This window comes from Hemicordylus capensis, chromosome 4, assembly GCF_027244095.1.
Source record: "Hemicordylus capensis ecotype Gifberg chromosome 4, rHemCap1.1.pri, whole genome shotgun sequence".
In the NCBI taxonomy this organism is placed as follows: Eukaryota; Metazoa; Chordata; class Lepidosauria; order Squamata; family Cordylidae; genus Hemicordylus; species Hemicordylus capensis.
The window spans coordinates 303,801,717-303,814,314 of NC_069660.1; the positions used below are offsets into that span (position 1 = coordinate 303,801,717).

Below are 12,598 nucleotides of genomic sequence, written 5' to 3' on the forward strand. Positions count from 1 at the left end.
CTTGGCTGTGAATCAGGGGTGGGGAAACTTGGCCCTCCAGTCATTGTTGAAATTGTGGCTGGGGATGATGGGAGTTGTAGTCCAACAAGAGCTGGAGGGCTGGGTTTGCCCACTGCTATTGTAAATTGTTTGCAGGCGCATGGTATGCTAAGCAGGGCCATCCCTGTAAGCAGCTTGGATGGGAGACTGCTTGGGAACTATGTGGCAGCTGCTTGGAGTAATCCAGAAGAAGGTCAAGGTAGAAGTGGAATACATAAATAAACTAAAGAAATAATGCACAGCTGCACTAAGAAAAAACAGCCAGAAATTACAGTCGAGCGGGTGCCTTTTAATAAGCATCTAACACAGATGTCATTGTATTTTAGCTAGTGGGGAGGATGAACAGGGGGTGACACTTATGCAGCCATCTTGTCACCCTCCCAAGCAGCTCAATCTTTCAAGGGCAGCATCAGTGGGGAGGTTCATGGCTAACAGCACAGGCCATCGGATGGACACTTTGACAAGCACGCTGGATTAACTTCCACCCCAGCAGCAGTTAAGGCAACCATCTCGAGTGGCCGCGCTGGAGTGGCCTTTCTTAACACTGTCCACCCCAACCACAGCCAAGGAGGGGGATGTCTCTAGCAGAAGGGAGCGGATTGGCTTTTTCGGCATCTTCAGGGTTGCGCAGCTGAATATTTTTGCCTCGTTGCTAACTGGGATTTCCTCTGGACACCGGGTCCAGCTTGTGTCCTCTGGCACCCAGCTGTAACATGTGTCGTAAGAACGATTTTCGTCTTTGCCTGCTAACAGGTAAATCTTACCTTGCCATTCCACTGCACAAGCAAAGGCCAAGGCGACTGGCAATTCTGGTATATGGACCTCCCCGCTCACTCTGCCGTTTTCACTAAGGTAAAAACTCCCTTTGGTGCAGCAGGGGGGCTCCTCTGAGGCCATCACACTGTGGGCCAGAAAGTTGCCCCTTTCCTCTGTGTACCCACCAAAAACATACATCCCGGTCCCAACTGCGACAGCAGCTGCCCCGTGGCAGGCAAACTCCATGAGCACCTCGGTCCAACAGTCAGCACTTGTGTCATAGATAAGAAGGCCCCTATAACTCCTTGAAGCTTTTCCTCCAATGATGTACAGCTTATGCTTGAACACGGTGGAAGCAGGATACATCAGCGCGAGGGGCAGGCTATGGATGGGCTCCCAAATGTTCTGCACCACATTGAAGGCCTCGGCGGAAACGAGAGGGCCTGCATCGTTGCACCCACCCAGTGCATAGAGCTTCTGGGTGCAGGCTAGAAAGGGAAGCAGTGCCCGAGGTGTCGACATGGGTGGGAGCAGTGTCCACCGGCTGGTCAAGGCACAGTACTCATGCAGGGTGTCAACAAAAGAACAATTGGCCTTCTGACCTCCACACAGGTAAAGTTTGCAGTCCAAGGATGCGCATGCAGAATAGCTCAGATACCTCAGTGGCGGCAGCTTCTCCCACTTCTCCGCTTGAGGGTCAAAACTGTGTAGGTACGATTCTGGGTCCTCTCCATCCTGGGTCCAGTTTTCTCTGACTTCCACACACACAAAGCACTCATCATACATGCCACTTCTGAGTCCGCCACTCTCCTCTAGCCTCCCAGTCCCATCCAGCTCCTTCCATCTCAGACGCATGTGCCTGTAATACTCTGCAATGTCTGCCTGGACCTCCACAAGCTCCACATGGGTAAGCAGGGGAAAGCGAACGTGTCCAAGGAGCTCCTTATACAGTGGGAAACGGACAGAGGCTGCAGTCTCCACCCAGTTGCGCACAGCCTGGTAGACAGTCAGTTCTGAGGACACCTCCAGGCTATCCGAGGATACGAGATTGACCAGTGCTCCATGTTCCAGGTTCAGGAAGGCTTGCTTCTTGGTGAGGGGTCCAAAGTGTTGTTTGATGTAGCGTGAGGCTGCTTGGAGCAAAGGATGGTGATCATGTTCATGGGCCAAACCATAAAGGCTAAGGCAATTATTCATGGAGACATTCAGCTCAAGGTACCTGTCAGGAATAACAGAGAAAATACACAGTGAGGTCATTAATGCAATCAAAAACTGGGTTCTATCCGGGTTTTGGAGCTGTGGGTGCTCCTGATTTTTGGTTGTGTGGAAGCAAGATAAGAGGAAAACTTGGTTAGCCTTTCCTCCTACCTTGTTTCCATACAATAGCTTCTACCCAGGTTTTCCTCTTACCTTGCTTCCACACTACCGAAAACTGGGAGCATATACAGCTCCCAAACCTGGGCAGAACACAGTTTTTGATTGTGTGAATGACCTCACTGTGTTCTACCCAGGTTTGGGAGCTGTGTGTACTCCCAGTTTTCAGTTGTGTGGAAGCAAGGTAGGAGGAAAACCTTGGTAGAAGTGATTGTGTGGAAGCAGAGTAGGAGGAAAAGCTACCCAGATTCTCCTCTTATCTTGCTTCCACACAACCAAAAATTGGGAGCGCACACAGCTCCAAAACCCAGGTAGAACACAGTTTTTGATTGTGTGAATGATCTCAATGTCAACCTCAGAATAGTGTCCTCTTCCCTTGAAGTCTCCAGATAAAACTTTACATAGGGTTCCTTCGGTCTGCAGAATCACCCAGTGCCCAGAAAATGCCTTTTCATTGGCAGCATCACAGCTACAAACTGGATACTTTGGTTATGGTGGCTAGGGAAGTTGGGAGTTTTAGCCCCACAAAATCTGGGGACCCAAGTTGGCAAAGGCCTGCTTTATGTAATTTTCGATACAAATATGACTATGAATACGACTAGACTATGACAAGTATTTATATACCACTTTTCAACCAAAGTTCCCAAAGTGGTTTATATATAGAAATTAATTAATTAATTAAATGGCTGCCTGTCCCCAAAGGGCTCACAGTCTAAGAAACATAAGAAAGACACCAGCAACAGCCATTGGAGGGATCCTGTGCTAGGGTTGGATTTGGTCAGATGCTCTCCCCCTGTTAAATAAAGAGAATCACCACTTTTAAAAGGTGCCTCATTGCTCAGATGAATGGGGCAAACACGCTTTCATTGAAAAATGAATTTTAATGTTCTTAGTCTAAGTCTCTGATTTTATTTACTCCTTTGGTTTTGCTGCTCATTAGGTATCAGATCAAATCTTTATTGTTACGGTCATTCGACCAGCAAAGCTCATTAGGTATGTTTCCTCCCCCCTTTCATCCATGGAATGCTGTTGTGCTGCTCTTGTGATTATTTCATTGGGCTATTTTTAACTTGCACACCAAAAGGCAAGAAGTGAATGTCTAGGAATTAAAAAAGCAATCACAAAAATGTGCACATTGATTAAAGATCCGCATTCACATAGCAATAAGATTACACAGAATTCCAATAGCACAACTCTGCACAAGGTATCCATCGTGTGGATTTTGATCTCTTTTAATGTCTTTTATCTGTTATATATGTTGAAAAGTTTGTTTGTGGATTTGTTTGTGTGAAATAAAGTCATCTTTCCTGATAACCTACAGGTACCAAATTTTGTATAGCAATCCTGCCACTTAAATTGGCCAAATGCATGACTTTTTGCACTGGAATATGCTGGACACAAAGTTTAAATAATAATTTTTTTGGGGGGGAGGGTTACACAGAGATATGCGGGGTGCAAGGTTTAAACTATTTTTGTTTTTCAGCCGGAAAATGTCATGACTATTATGATTAGAATTCATAAAAAATGATTTGCTAATAAAATTAAAATTGAGTTGCCTATTCAGTGGTTGTTCTAGCACAAAGATAATGTTTACTGTTACAAATAAGTTATGAAAAGAGTCATGGAAGCTTTACTTGATAGTACCCATCTGTTTCAACTTTCATATTTGTTCTTAATTTCAGTAACCTACGCAAAATGACTTTTCCCACTCAACAATGGGCCTCACCTGCTAGTATATTTTAATTGAATTCATGTTGGCCCTAGCATTTCACTTCTTGGCTCCTGGTGGAGATAAGAAGCTGCTTTGCATGAGTTATGATGCTGGTCCACCTGGTTCAGTCACGACCGACAAGAGCTCATGTGGGTTTCAGAGCACAACATTTCCTAGAACTGTTTTTCTATCCTAGAGGCATCAGGGATTTAACCTGATTCCTTCTGCATGTAAAGCATGTGCTTGACCACTGAGCTATAGCACCCCAAAGGGAAGCATAGATTCATGCTGCTGAAAGCCATGTACGACTGCGGTTGGGGATGTGAACTGTTCTCATTAGCTTCAACCCTGGATCCATATAACTTGTCAACAAACTAGGGATGTGTGAGCCAGCTCACTACGAGCTGGGCTTGACACTGAGCTGGCCCGGTTCACGTGTTCTGACTTTGAACCGGACTGCCCCCCCCAAAGGGGGTGCCGGTCTGAGTTTGAGCCAGACTGACCCCCAGTTTGAAGAACCGGCTCGAGGGATATACTTGTAAAGGGGAATTGGGCGAGGATTCCCTTTTACAAGTACAGGGCATTCCCTACGATAAATTGGGGTGGGGAAGGTAGTTTTTACCTTTAAAATGCAGGTGGTGGGGACAGTGGAGGCAGCTGTGGGGGCTGCTGCTGTGGCAGCGGAGACATGGGAGGTGGCGGCAGGGGCTCCTCTAACACATCCACTGGTCTCCCAAATGACAGCCTGAGTCGGCTGCAGCCCGGTTTGGGCCTCTGCATATGTGCGGTGGCCATTTTCATTATCTCTGCACATGTGCACAGGACATTTGCATCATCACACAATTTGTGTGGTGACACAAATGGCCCGTGCGCATGCGTGGAGATCACCAAAATGGCCTCCATATTGCTCAGAGGTTCAGAGGCTTGAACAGGGTTGCAGCCAGCTTGGGCTGTCATTTGGGAGGCCATGAGGGATACTGTGCTCAGGCTGACAGTTGTTCCCTCACCCTGATAAATTCAAGAGAATCATCATGTTTAAAGATAGCTCTTGCCCATCTAGCAGAGCATTTCCAGAACATTTGCTTGTAGCTTCACATGCTTCCCCCAAGGGGTCACTATTCTTGAACATTTCTCTAGCTGCCATTGGGGGAGCAGGTCTCAAGGTGTTATGGTTGGATAATTATGAGGTCTTTCTCAGGGTGAAAAGAGGGGTGGAGGGGGGCAGGCAGGACAAAACCTACCTTCCCTCCCCACATGATCTCTCCAAACTGGATGAGTGGGTGACAAAATGGTGAAAGTGGTTTGATGTAAACAAAGTGATGCATATTGGGGCAAACCCCACCCCAAACTTCAAGTATATGTTGATGGGACTGAACAGGAGAGGGATCTTGGAGTCATGGTGGGCAGCTCATTGGAAGTGTTGACTCAGTCTGCAGCAGCTGTGAACAATGCCAATTCCATGCTAGGGATAATTAGGAAGGGGATTGAAAATAAAAATGCTAGTATTATAATGCCCTTATACAAATCTATGGTGCGGCCATACTGCATGCCCACATGACTGGTACATGGGTGATCCTGGAGTGGGAAGGAGGCAAAGGGAAAGCACGCTGCAGCCTCCCACATCCCACAATGCACCACACAAGGAGTGCAGTGCAGTGCAGTTCATTGGGGGATTTCCCTGATGCTGGGTGCTTCTTCCATCTGGCTCTATGGATCCACATGACTGGGCAGTGAGGGAGGAGGGCATGCACATGCCCTCCTCTCTCGCTTTTAGCCTGGATTTCAAACCTAGGCTACCTGGCTGAGCGTGCCAGGATTGGGAGTGACACCGGTGCTTCTCATGACCAGTTCTACCTGGCTAGGGATATGCTAGAGCTGGTCGTGAGAATGACCTTAAAGTCTTAAAGTCTTAAGTGGAGAACAAATACCAAGAAACTAATTATTAAGTCTGAAATCCATGACCAAAATACATTTGAATCCCAATTAACTAAGGTTATGAATTGGTAGTTCGTTGGCCTTTGAGGTTCACTCTCTTTGAATGGTCTGAAATGTTTCAATTGCTACATCTTGGAATCTGACAAGATAATTACCATTTATGCAAAACCTGCTAAGCTAGAGAGGCCTCTGGCATTACCTTCCAGCTGTTTCTTTCAGTGGGACGATCTGGAGCTTGCTAGCTGCAGTGAAGAGGTCCTGGGCCGTTTCTGCAGAGAGTGACAGCTCTTCTGTGTAGAGGTAGTCCAGAAGGCTCTGGAGTGTGGAGGCAGTTATGTTCTCGAGCAGAATTTCCCCATTGAGTGACCCATTGCTGGAACTGATGAAGATATCTCTGAAATAAGGGCTGACTGAAGCTAACAGCATCCTGCATTTAGAAAGAAGAATCTTCAAATCAAAGGGCAAAGAGTGGAGGAGGAGATGATGATGATGATGATGTTGGTGGTGATGATGATGGTGGTGATGATGATGGTGATGATGATGATATAGATATAGATATAGATCAGGCCTGCTCAACTTAAGCCCTCCTGCAGATGTTGGCCAACTCCCATAATCCCTGGCTATTGGCTACAGTGGCTGGGGATTATGGGAGTTGTAGTCCAAAAACAGCTGGGGGGCCTAAGTTGAGCAGGCCTGATATAGATAGATATATATATAGATATATAGATATAGTTTGTGTTCACAAAATCATGATAACTAGCTGGGCCGGGCGCAGAGCATCTGCGCCTCCGCTGCCCGCCCGGCTCGCTTCTCCCGCCTCTGCCTGTGGCTTCTGTCTGGTGGAAAGCTGGCCAACCACCTCCTCCCTCCCTCCCTCCCGCCCGCCCGCCATTTCCCGGTGGCGAGGCATGCCTGCCACTGCCTGCTCCCAGTGGCCAGGTAGCCCACTGGCGCCTGGCCTGCTGCTCCCAGAGGCCATGCTGGCCCGCTGGCGCCTGCTGCTGCTCCCGCCGACTGGGCAGCCCATTGCGGGCCAGCATCCCTATTTTCTCCCCGTCCCCATCGCTAATCGGCCGCTGCTCGCGAAATCTTGTGAATGCTGCCACACATGGGATTAGTGACTAATACGCCTAGGAGAAATAAATTTATAGATTCTAGTTAAAGAGTGAACTAGATTGAACAGGATTGCCATGCCCTGTGAAGCTGATTGTGACAACCCAGAATTTCCGAGCAATCCTGGTCAAACTGCTGTGGCTAAATTGCATTTTAAAAGGATAGATAACTAGAATCTGATCCTGATGATCTATCCTGGTTAAATGCAGTCTAACCATGGCAGTTTGACCAGGATTGCTGGTTAACTCTTCAACCAGGATTGCTGTGATTGTGTGAATGCAGCCATCGTCATCTGACGAGGAGCAGGGAATGTGTGATCTTGTTATTCTCTTGGACCTCCCAGTGGCTTTTGATATGATTGAAGCAAACAACAAACGGGAAGCACCCCCAGAAGGAACCAAAAATAAATCGGGGAAACTATTATTTTATTGGCCCAGCACATTTCAGATCTTTTAATCCTTCATCAGGGGTTAACTAAAATTACAAAGCTAAAACATATCTTAGAAACATGTCGGTATCCCCAGGATCCTGACCTCTGTGGGACCCACTTTTGTCTAAGCTCCTTTTCTTTTTGTTTCTCTTGAGGCCTCAGTGTCCACTGGGGAGGGTGTTTGCGGCACCCATGTTCCTCCTCCAACCAGGTGAACTCCCTGTTGAGACTCTCCCTGGAGGACCTCAACCTTCGGGTTTCCCCACTGGTTTCCATTGGCCCCACCTGCAAACTCAGGCCCATGGTATTGGGTGTGACATGGAGCCACCTGGAGGCTCGACACCATCTAGTAGTGCGGGTGTTGGGACCCACTCAGACCATCCTGCTCCTCACATCGGGTTTGTCAGGTCCTGCCGCTACCACTTTTGGCTCCATGGGTGGACTCGAGGGAGAGGCGGGTCTTGCTGCTGCGAAGGCTGGGGACAGGTGAATCCTTTACTCTTGGCACAGTGAGCCTCCAACAAAACAATGCTGGTAAAAACTCACACATTCTTATTACATTCTTATTAATTGGAAATTAAATTTTAATATGTTTTTACTTATTGAGATTTTTTAAAAACCTGTTTTATGTATTTTAACTGTTTTATATTGTTTTTTATATTTGTTTTGTTTTAATTTGTACACTGCCTGGAGAGTTCTATATCAGGTGGTATATAAATATGATAAACAAACAAACAAACAAACAAACAAACAAATACAGACTTGTTCATCTCACAAACAAAGCTTCTCTCAAAATCATGCCACGGAGTCTTATTCAAATGCATATATTTTATTAATATTATACAAGAGCACAAAATTGGTTATAAATAATAATTGTTATAATGGCATTATTCATACAAGTTTTTTTTTAAAAAAAAATAAATCTTGTGTATAATCATAAAATACATGCATTTGAGTAAGACTCCATGGTGTCATTTTTGCAGTATGTTTCATGTTTGTAATATAAGCATGTTTGTAATAAGAATGTGTGAGTTTTTATACAAATTGTTGCTAATATCTCTTTCTTTGCCCCTGACAAAGGGCTACAAGTCCAAAATGCATTGGGCCAATAAAAGAATGATTTTAGGCACCAGAGCCAGGCCATAGAGTTTCTGAGTCTTCTGCCTTTTTATATGACAGAATGTATAAAACCAAATGGAACCAGAAGGCCCTCAAGTCCTTGATGCTGCTGTGAGACAAAAGCATTTCACACTCCCACGACTCAAACAACACTGTACAGAGCCAGGGGGTCCCAAGAAGCCAGGGGGTCCCAGCTGCAATTCATCCTCCTTCCATTGGCCGGGCAGCCAACTGATGGAAGGACGATGAACACAGCCAAGCAAGCAGCTGTTGCCACCGCCAGCTGCCTCTGGCTGCACTCACCCTGCTGTGTCCATCCTTCTTCCATCAGCTAAGTCTGGCTGATGGAAGCAGGATGGGCACAGTGAGTGGCAGGATGAGGCAGCTGCAGGTGGCTAGTACCACAGGAGCCCTAGCCTGGCGGACAGGGAGTGAGAGGGGTTGAGTGTGGGCCTGAGCATGCACTGCCATTGGGAAGGCTGCCCATGTTCTGAATGTGGGCTGCTCCCCTTGCTATGCCCCTGGCCCCAATAATCCACCACCTGAAGTGACCACCTTACCTTGCCTCATGAAAAGACCACCCTGCCCTGAGCTCAGTGAGCCAAAAGCAGAGAATAGCGCCACTGCAAAGAGTGGTGAGAGGAAATAGCTCTGGATCAATTCACAGAAGCTCTCACTGTATGCAGGAACAGTAGCTCTGAGCCAGGAGAGCTGGTCTTCTGGTAGCAAGCATGACTTGTCCCCTTGGTTAAGCAGAGTCTGCCCTGGTTGCATATGAATGGGAGACTACATGTGAGCACTGTAGGATATTCCCCTTAGTGGATGGGACCACACTGGGAAAAGTATCATGCAGAAGGTTCCCATTTCCCTCCCTGGCATCTCCAAGATAGGGCTTAGAGAGATTCCTGAGAGAGAGAGAGAAGCCACTGCCAGCGTGCGTAGACAATACCGAGCTAGATGGACCAATGGTCTGACCTGGTATATGGCAGCTTCCTATGTTCCTAATGAATACTTTGGGGCCATTCACACAACCAGGCGGATAGGAGGGGCTCGTGGGGTGTGTGTGAAGGCTGTTCCAGCTCACCTTCTCCCCAGATGATCAGAAGAAGCCCACAGCACCATGGAGCATGAAGCTCTGGAGGCCGGGGCAATGCATCCTGGTCTCCAGAGATCTCACAGTGCACTGCGCATTTGCTCCCTTAACCTCATCTTAGAGCTAGGCTTGGGAGCAGGGTTAGGCTGGGCAGGAACGCCAGGATCTGCCAGAGTGCCCAGGATCCTGGGCTAGGCTGCTCATGAGAACCCTCTCTGTGTGTTTTGCTCTGTGCATGGAAAGGAAGTGGGTGTCCTTGTCTGAACAGGGTCCATGCACATAGAAACCCGATTCTCACTTTTGCCTCTATGTGCAAAGGTTGTGGGTGGAGCTAGCTAAGCTATCATGATGATCCTGCAGGTGAAGAGGAAACGTGTGGCGTGTTCAGTAGAAAAGCATTACAGTTGGTAGTACAGATTCACCTGTGGCAAGGGAAGCTCCTTCCTTCGACCCACAAGGTGACATCGCAGAGCTGATGAGCCTGGTATAGCTGTTTCAAGCCTGCAGAAGGGAAAGCACAGGGAGATGAAATAAAAGCAACTGTTAGCTCTTCTGTCCGTATTACCCCACCCAAAGATAGAGAGGCCCTTGAGACACTGCATACAAGAGTGATCCACCCTAGTTCTGATCCCTCTGGTGCTTTTGATCCTTACCCTGAAATAAATAGGTTTCGTGAGACTTAAGTTCTTTTTCCATGCCATCTTCTTCATCACTCTCCCTCAGGGAATCCATGATCTCAGCCACTAAATTAGGCTCAGAAGCCACCCGGAAGGTTCGTCATATTTGCCTTCCTAGGGACAAAACGTAAGAACATAAGAAGAGCCTTGCTGGATCCGGCCCAAGGCTTATCTAGCCCAGTATCCTACTTTCACAGTGGCCCACCAGATGTGTCTGGGAAGCCCACAGGCAAGAGATGCCCCCTTCCCTGCTGTTGTTCCCCTGCAACTGGTATTGAGGCATCCTGCCTCTGAGCTTGGGGGCAGCCTAAAGCCATCAAGACTAGTAACCATTGATAAATCTGTCCTGTATGAATTTGTCTAGGCACCTTTTAATAAGGATGAGGAGTCCTTATTTAACAAGGATTACTAGGGCTTGGACAGCCATTGACTTTAATTCAGGAACTCTCAATTTGGGTCCTCAGGTGTTGTTGGACTACACCTCCCATCACCCCTAGTCACAATGGCCTTTAATGATGGGAGTTGTAGTTAGCAGGGGGAGAGCAACTGGCCCTATCCAACCCCATCAAAGTATTCCTCCAGTGTCTGTTGCTGGTGTCTATATTATTTTTCTTTTTAGATTGTGAGCCCTTTGGGGACAGGGATCCATCTTAATTACTAATTAATTAATTTTTCTCTGTGTAAACCGCTTTGGGAATGTTTGTCAAAAAGCGGCGTATAAATATTCATCATTATCGTTGTAGTAGTTCAACAATATATGGGGACCCAACACCCCTGCCCTAATTCAAAATCAGGTTTTAATTCCTGAAAATCTAGGCTATCAATTCTTAAACAAAGCCAGCCTTCCTGGACTTCTGTCTGTTTCATTCAATCATTTTTTATTTTATTTTTAGTCTGCCTTTCATTAAATGGACAGCTTCTCATGGGCTTCCGACCATTAAAACACATGAATTAACAAACAGCTGAATTCCAAAACTTGCTTTCTGAAGTCCAGGTGTCTGCACCAGAGCAACACTTTGGGGTGTCAAAACATGTAATGCTCCCAGTAATATGCAGAAACATTTGTCACCGGTATCTTGGAATGGGAGCCTTTCAATTGATTGCGAATTTGGAGTTCCTCATAGGCATCTCATTAATTTCTGACACATGAATGTTAACATTTGCACCTCAGAATTAAAGGTGAGATTGCCTTGTAATTTAAAATAAAAAAAAAAACACAGTTCTTGAGGCTTTTATATTTCAGAGGAGTTTCAATCTGTGAAAACACTCAATGAAATGGAAAACAATGGCAAGAGACATATCCTCAGAGTAAATCCCCCTTTCCCTTTCCCATGGTGCTGTGCACCTGATACTGTAATTCTGAATGCCTCCCAAGGTTTATTCATTCCAAGAATGCAGGCCCCAAGGCTCTAGCCCATCTCTTCCTCTAACTGCCAACCTCTGTGCCAGAGACAGGGTCTCCGTCTTCCAGGCCCATAAGGCCCTGAGATCAAAGGAAGAATGATGGTGAGCTTCCTGCCTAGTTCCAACTGTTCCAACTGCCAATGGATGGTTCTTAAGGGGGCGTGCACCTCTCCTACCTCAAATCAGCTTGGATGAAAAGCACCAGGCTATTAATTGCAGGCAAGCCCTGGCTGGTGCCTTGGCACGGCTTGGCTTATAGGTTTACATACAGTGATAATTCTGAGCTTTTAATATTTTGCTGGAGGCGAGGATGTGGAGAATTTTCTCCAACAAGGGAATTCTCTCCGAATTCAGGGTTTTCCGGGTTTTCCCCAAAGAGACAAAGACATGCTCTCTGAATTTGGGGGTTTTCAGGGTTCCCCTGAGGAGAAACTGACATGTTCTCTGAATTTGGGGATTTCTTCTGTGGAGAAATTTTAGAGAATTTTCTCAGATTCCCCCCACCCCACCCCACGCTTGTGCATGATGTTGTTGAACCTCCCAAGCTGTCATTAAGGTTATGTAGGCAAGTCATTGGACGCAGTGGTGGTATAGTGGTGTGGTTAGAGCAGTGATCTTCATTGTACAGCCCCTCTGGCCAGAGGTGTAGCTATAACTGAGCGGATGGGTTCAAAGAATCTGGGCTCCCAGGCTCCTGAGGGCCCCCTAGCTCCACCCCTTCCTATCTTCTTCATTATTTCCCTCACTCCGAGGAGCCACCAGAAAGAGGGGTGAACACAGGTCCCCTCTCCCCTAGCTATGGCCCTGCCTCTGGCATGATGTGGAGGCAACCTGCCGCTGGCACGATGATGGGCAAAGTACTGCACTTTGCCCAGCATCAGAGGAGCACTACTTTAAGGGAAATTGAGCCCTCTTGAGCCTCTGCACCACCTTGGAAGATGTGCAAG

General features: G+C 47.0%; 1 protein-coding gene across 2 annotated transcripts; it reads right to left on the bottom strand.

Annotated features, from left to right (window-relative positions):
- Positions 1–307: 307 nt before the first annotated feature.
- LOC128325368 (kelch-like protein diablo) lies at positions 308–11,795 on the bottom strand. 2 transcript variants are annotated; one of them, XM_053251081.1, is made up of 5 exons: positions 11,686–11,795; positions 10,224–10,361; positions 9,993–10,071; positions 6,015–6,242; positions 308–2,014 (listed from the first exon to the last, which is right to left on the bottom strand). In XM_053251081.1, exons 2-5 carry the CDS (start codon positions 10,300–10,302, stop codon positions 514–516), a joined length of 1,887 nt encoding a protein of 628 aa, XP_053107056.1. In that variant the 5' UTR covers positions 10,303–10,361; positions 11,686–11,795; the 3' UTR covers positions 308–513. The 2 variants fall into 2 exon arrangements, with proteins under 2 accessions (XP_053107056.1, XP_053107057.1); XM_053251082.1 differs by having other exon boundaries at positions 11,593–11,708.
- Positions 11,796–12,598: the final 803 nt, after the last annotated feature.

Bases quoted from the DNA above. Each gene is read 5' to 3' on its own strand.
- LOC128325368 (XM_053251081.1), bottom strand. From the start codon at position 10,302: ATGGATTCCCTGAGGGAGAGTGATGAAGAAGATGGCATGGAAAAAGAA. The intron at 10,072-10,223 runs GTAAGGATCAAA...TCCCTTCTGCAG, and splicing joins CGAAACCTATTTATTTCAGG to GCTTGAAACAGCTATACCAG. The intron at 6,243-9,992 runs GTGAATCTGTAC...TTCTAAATGCAG, and splicing joins AGGAGCTTCCCTTGCCACAG to GATGCTGTTAGCTTCAGTCA.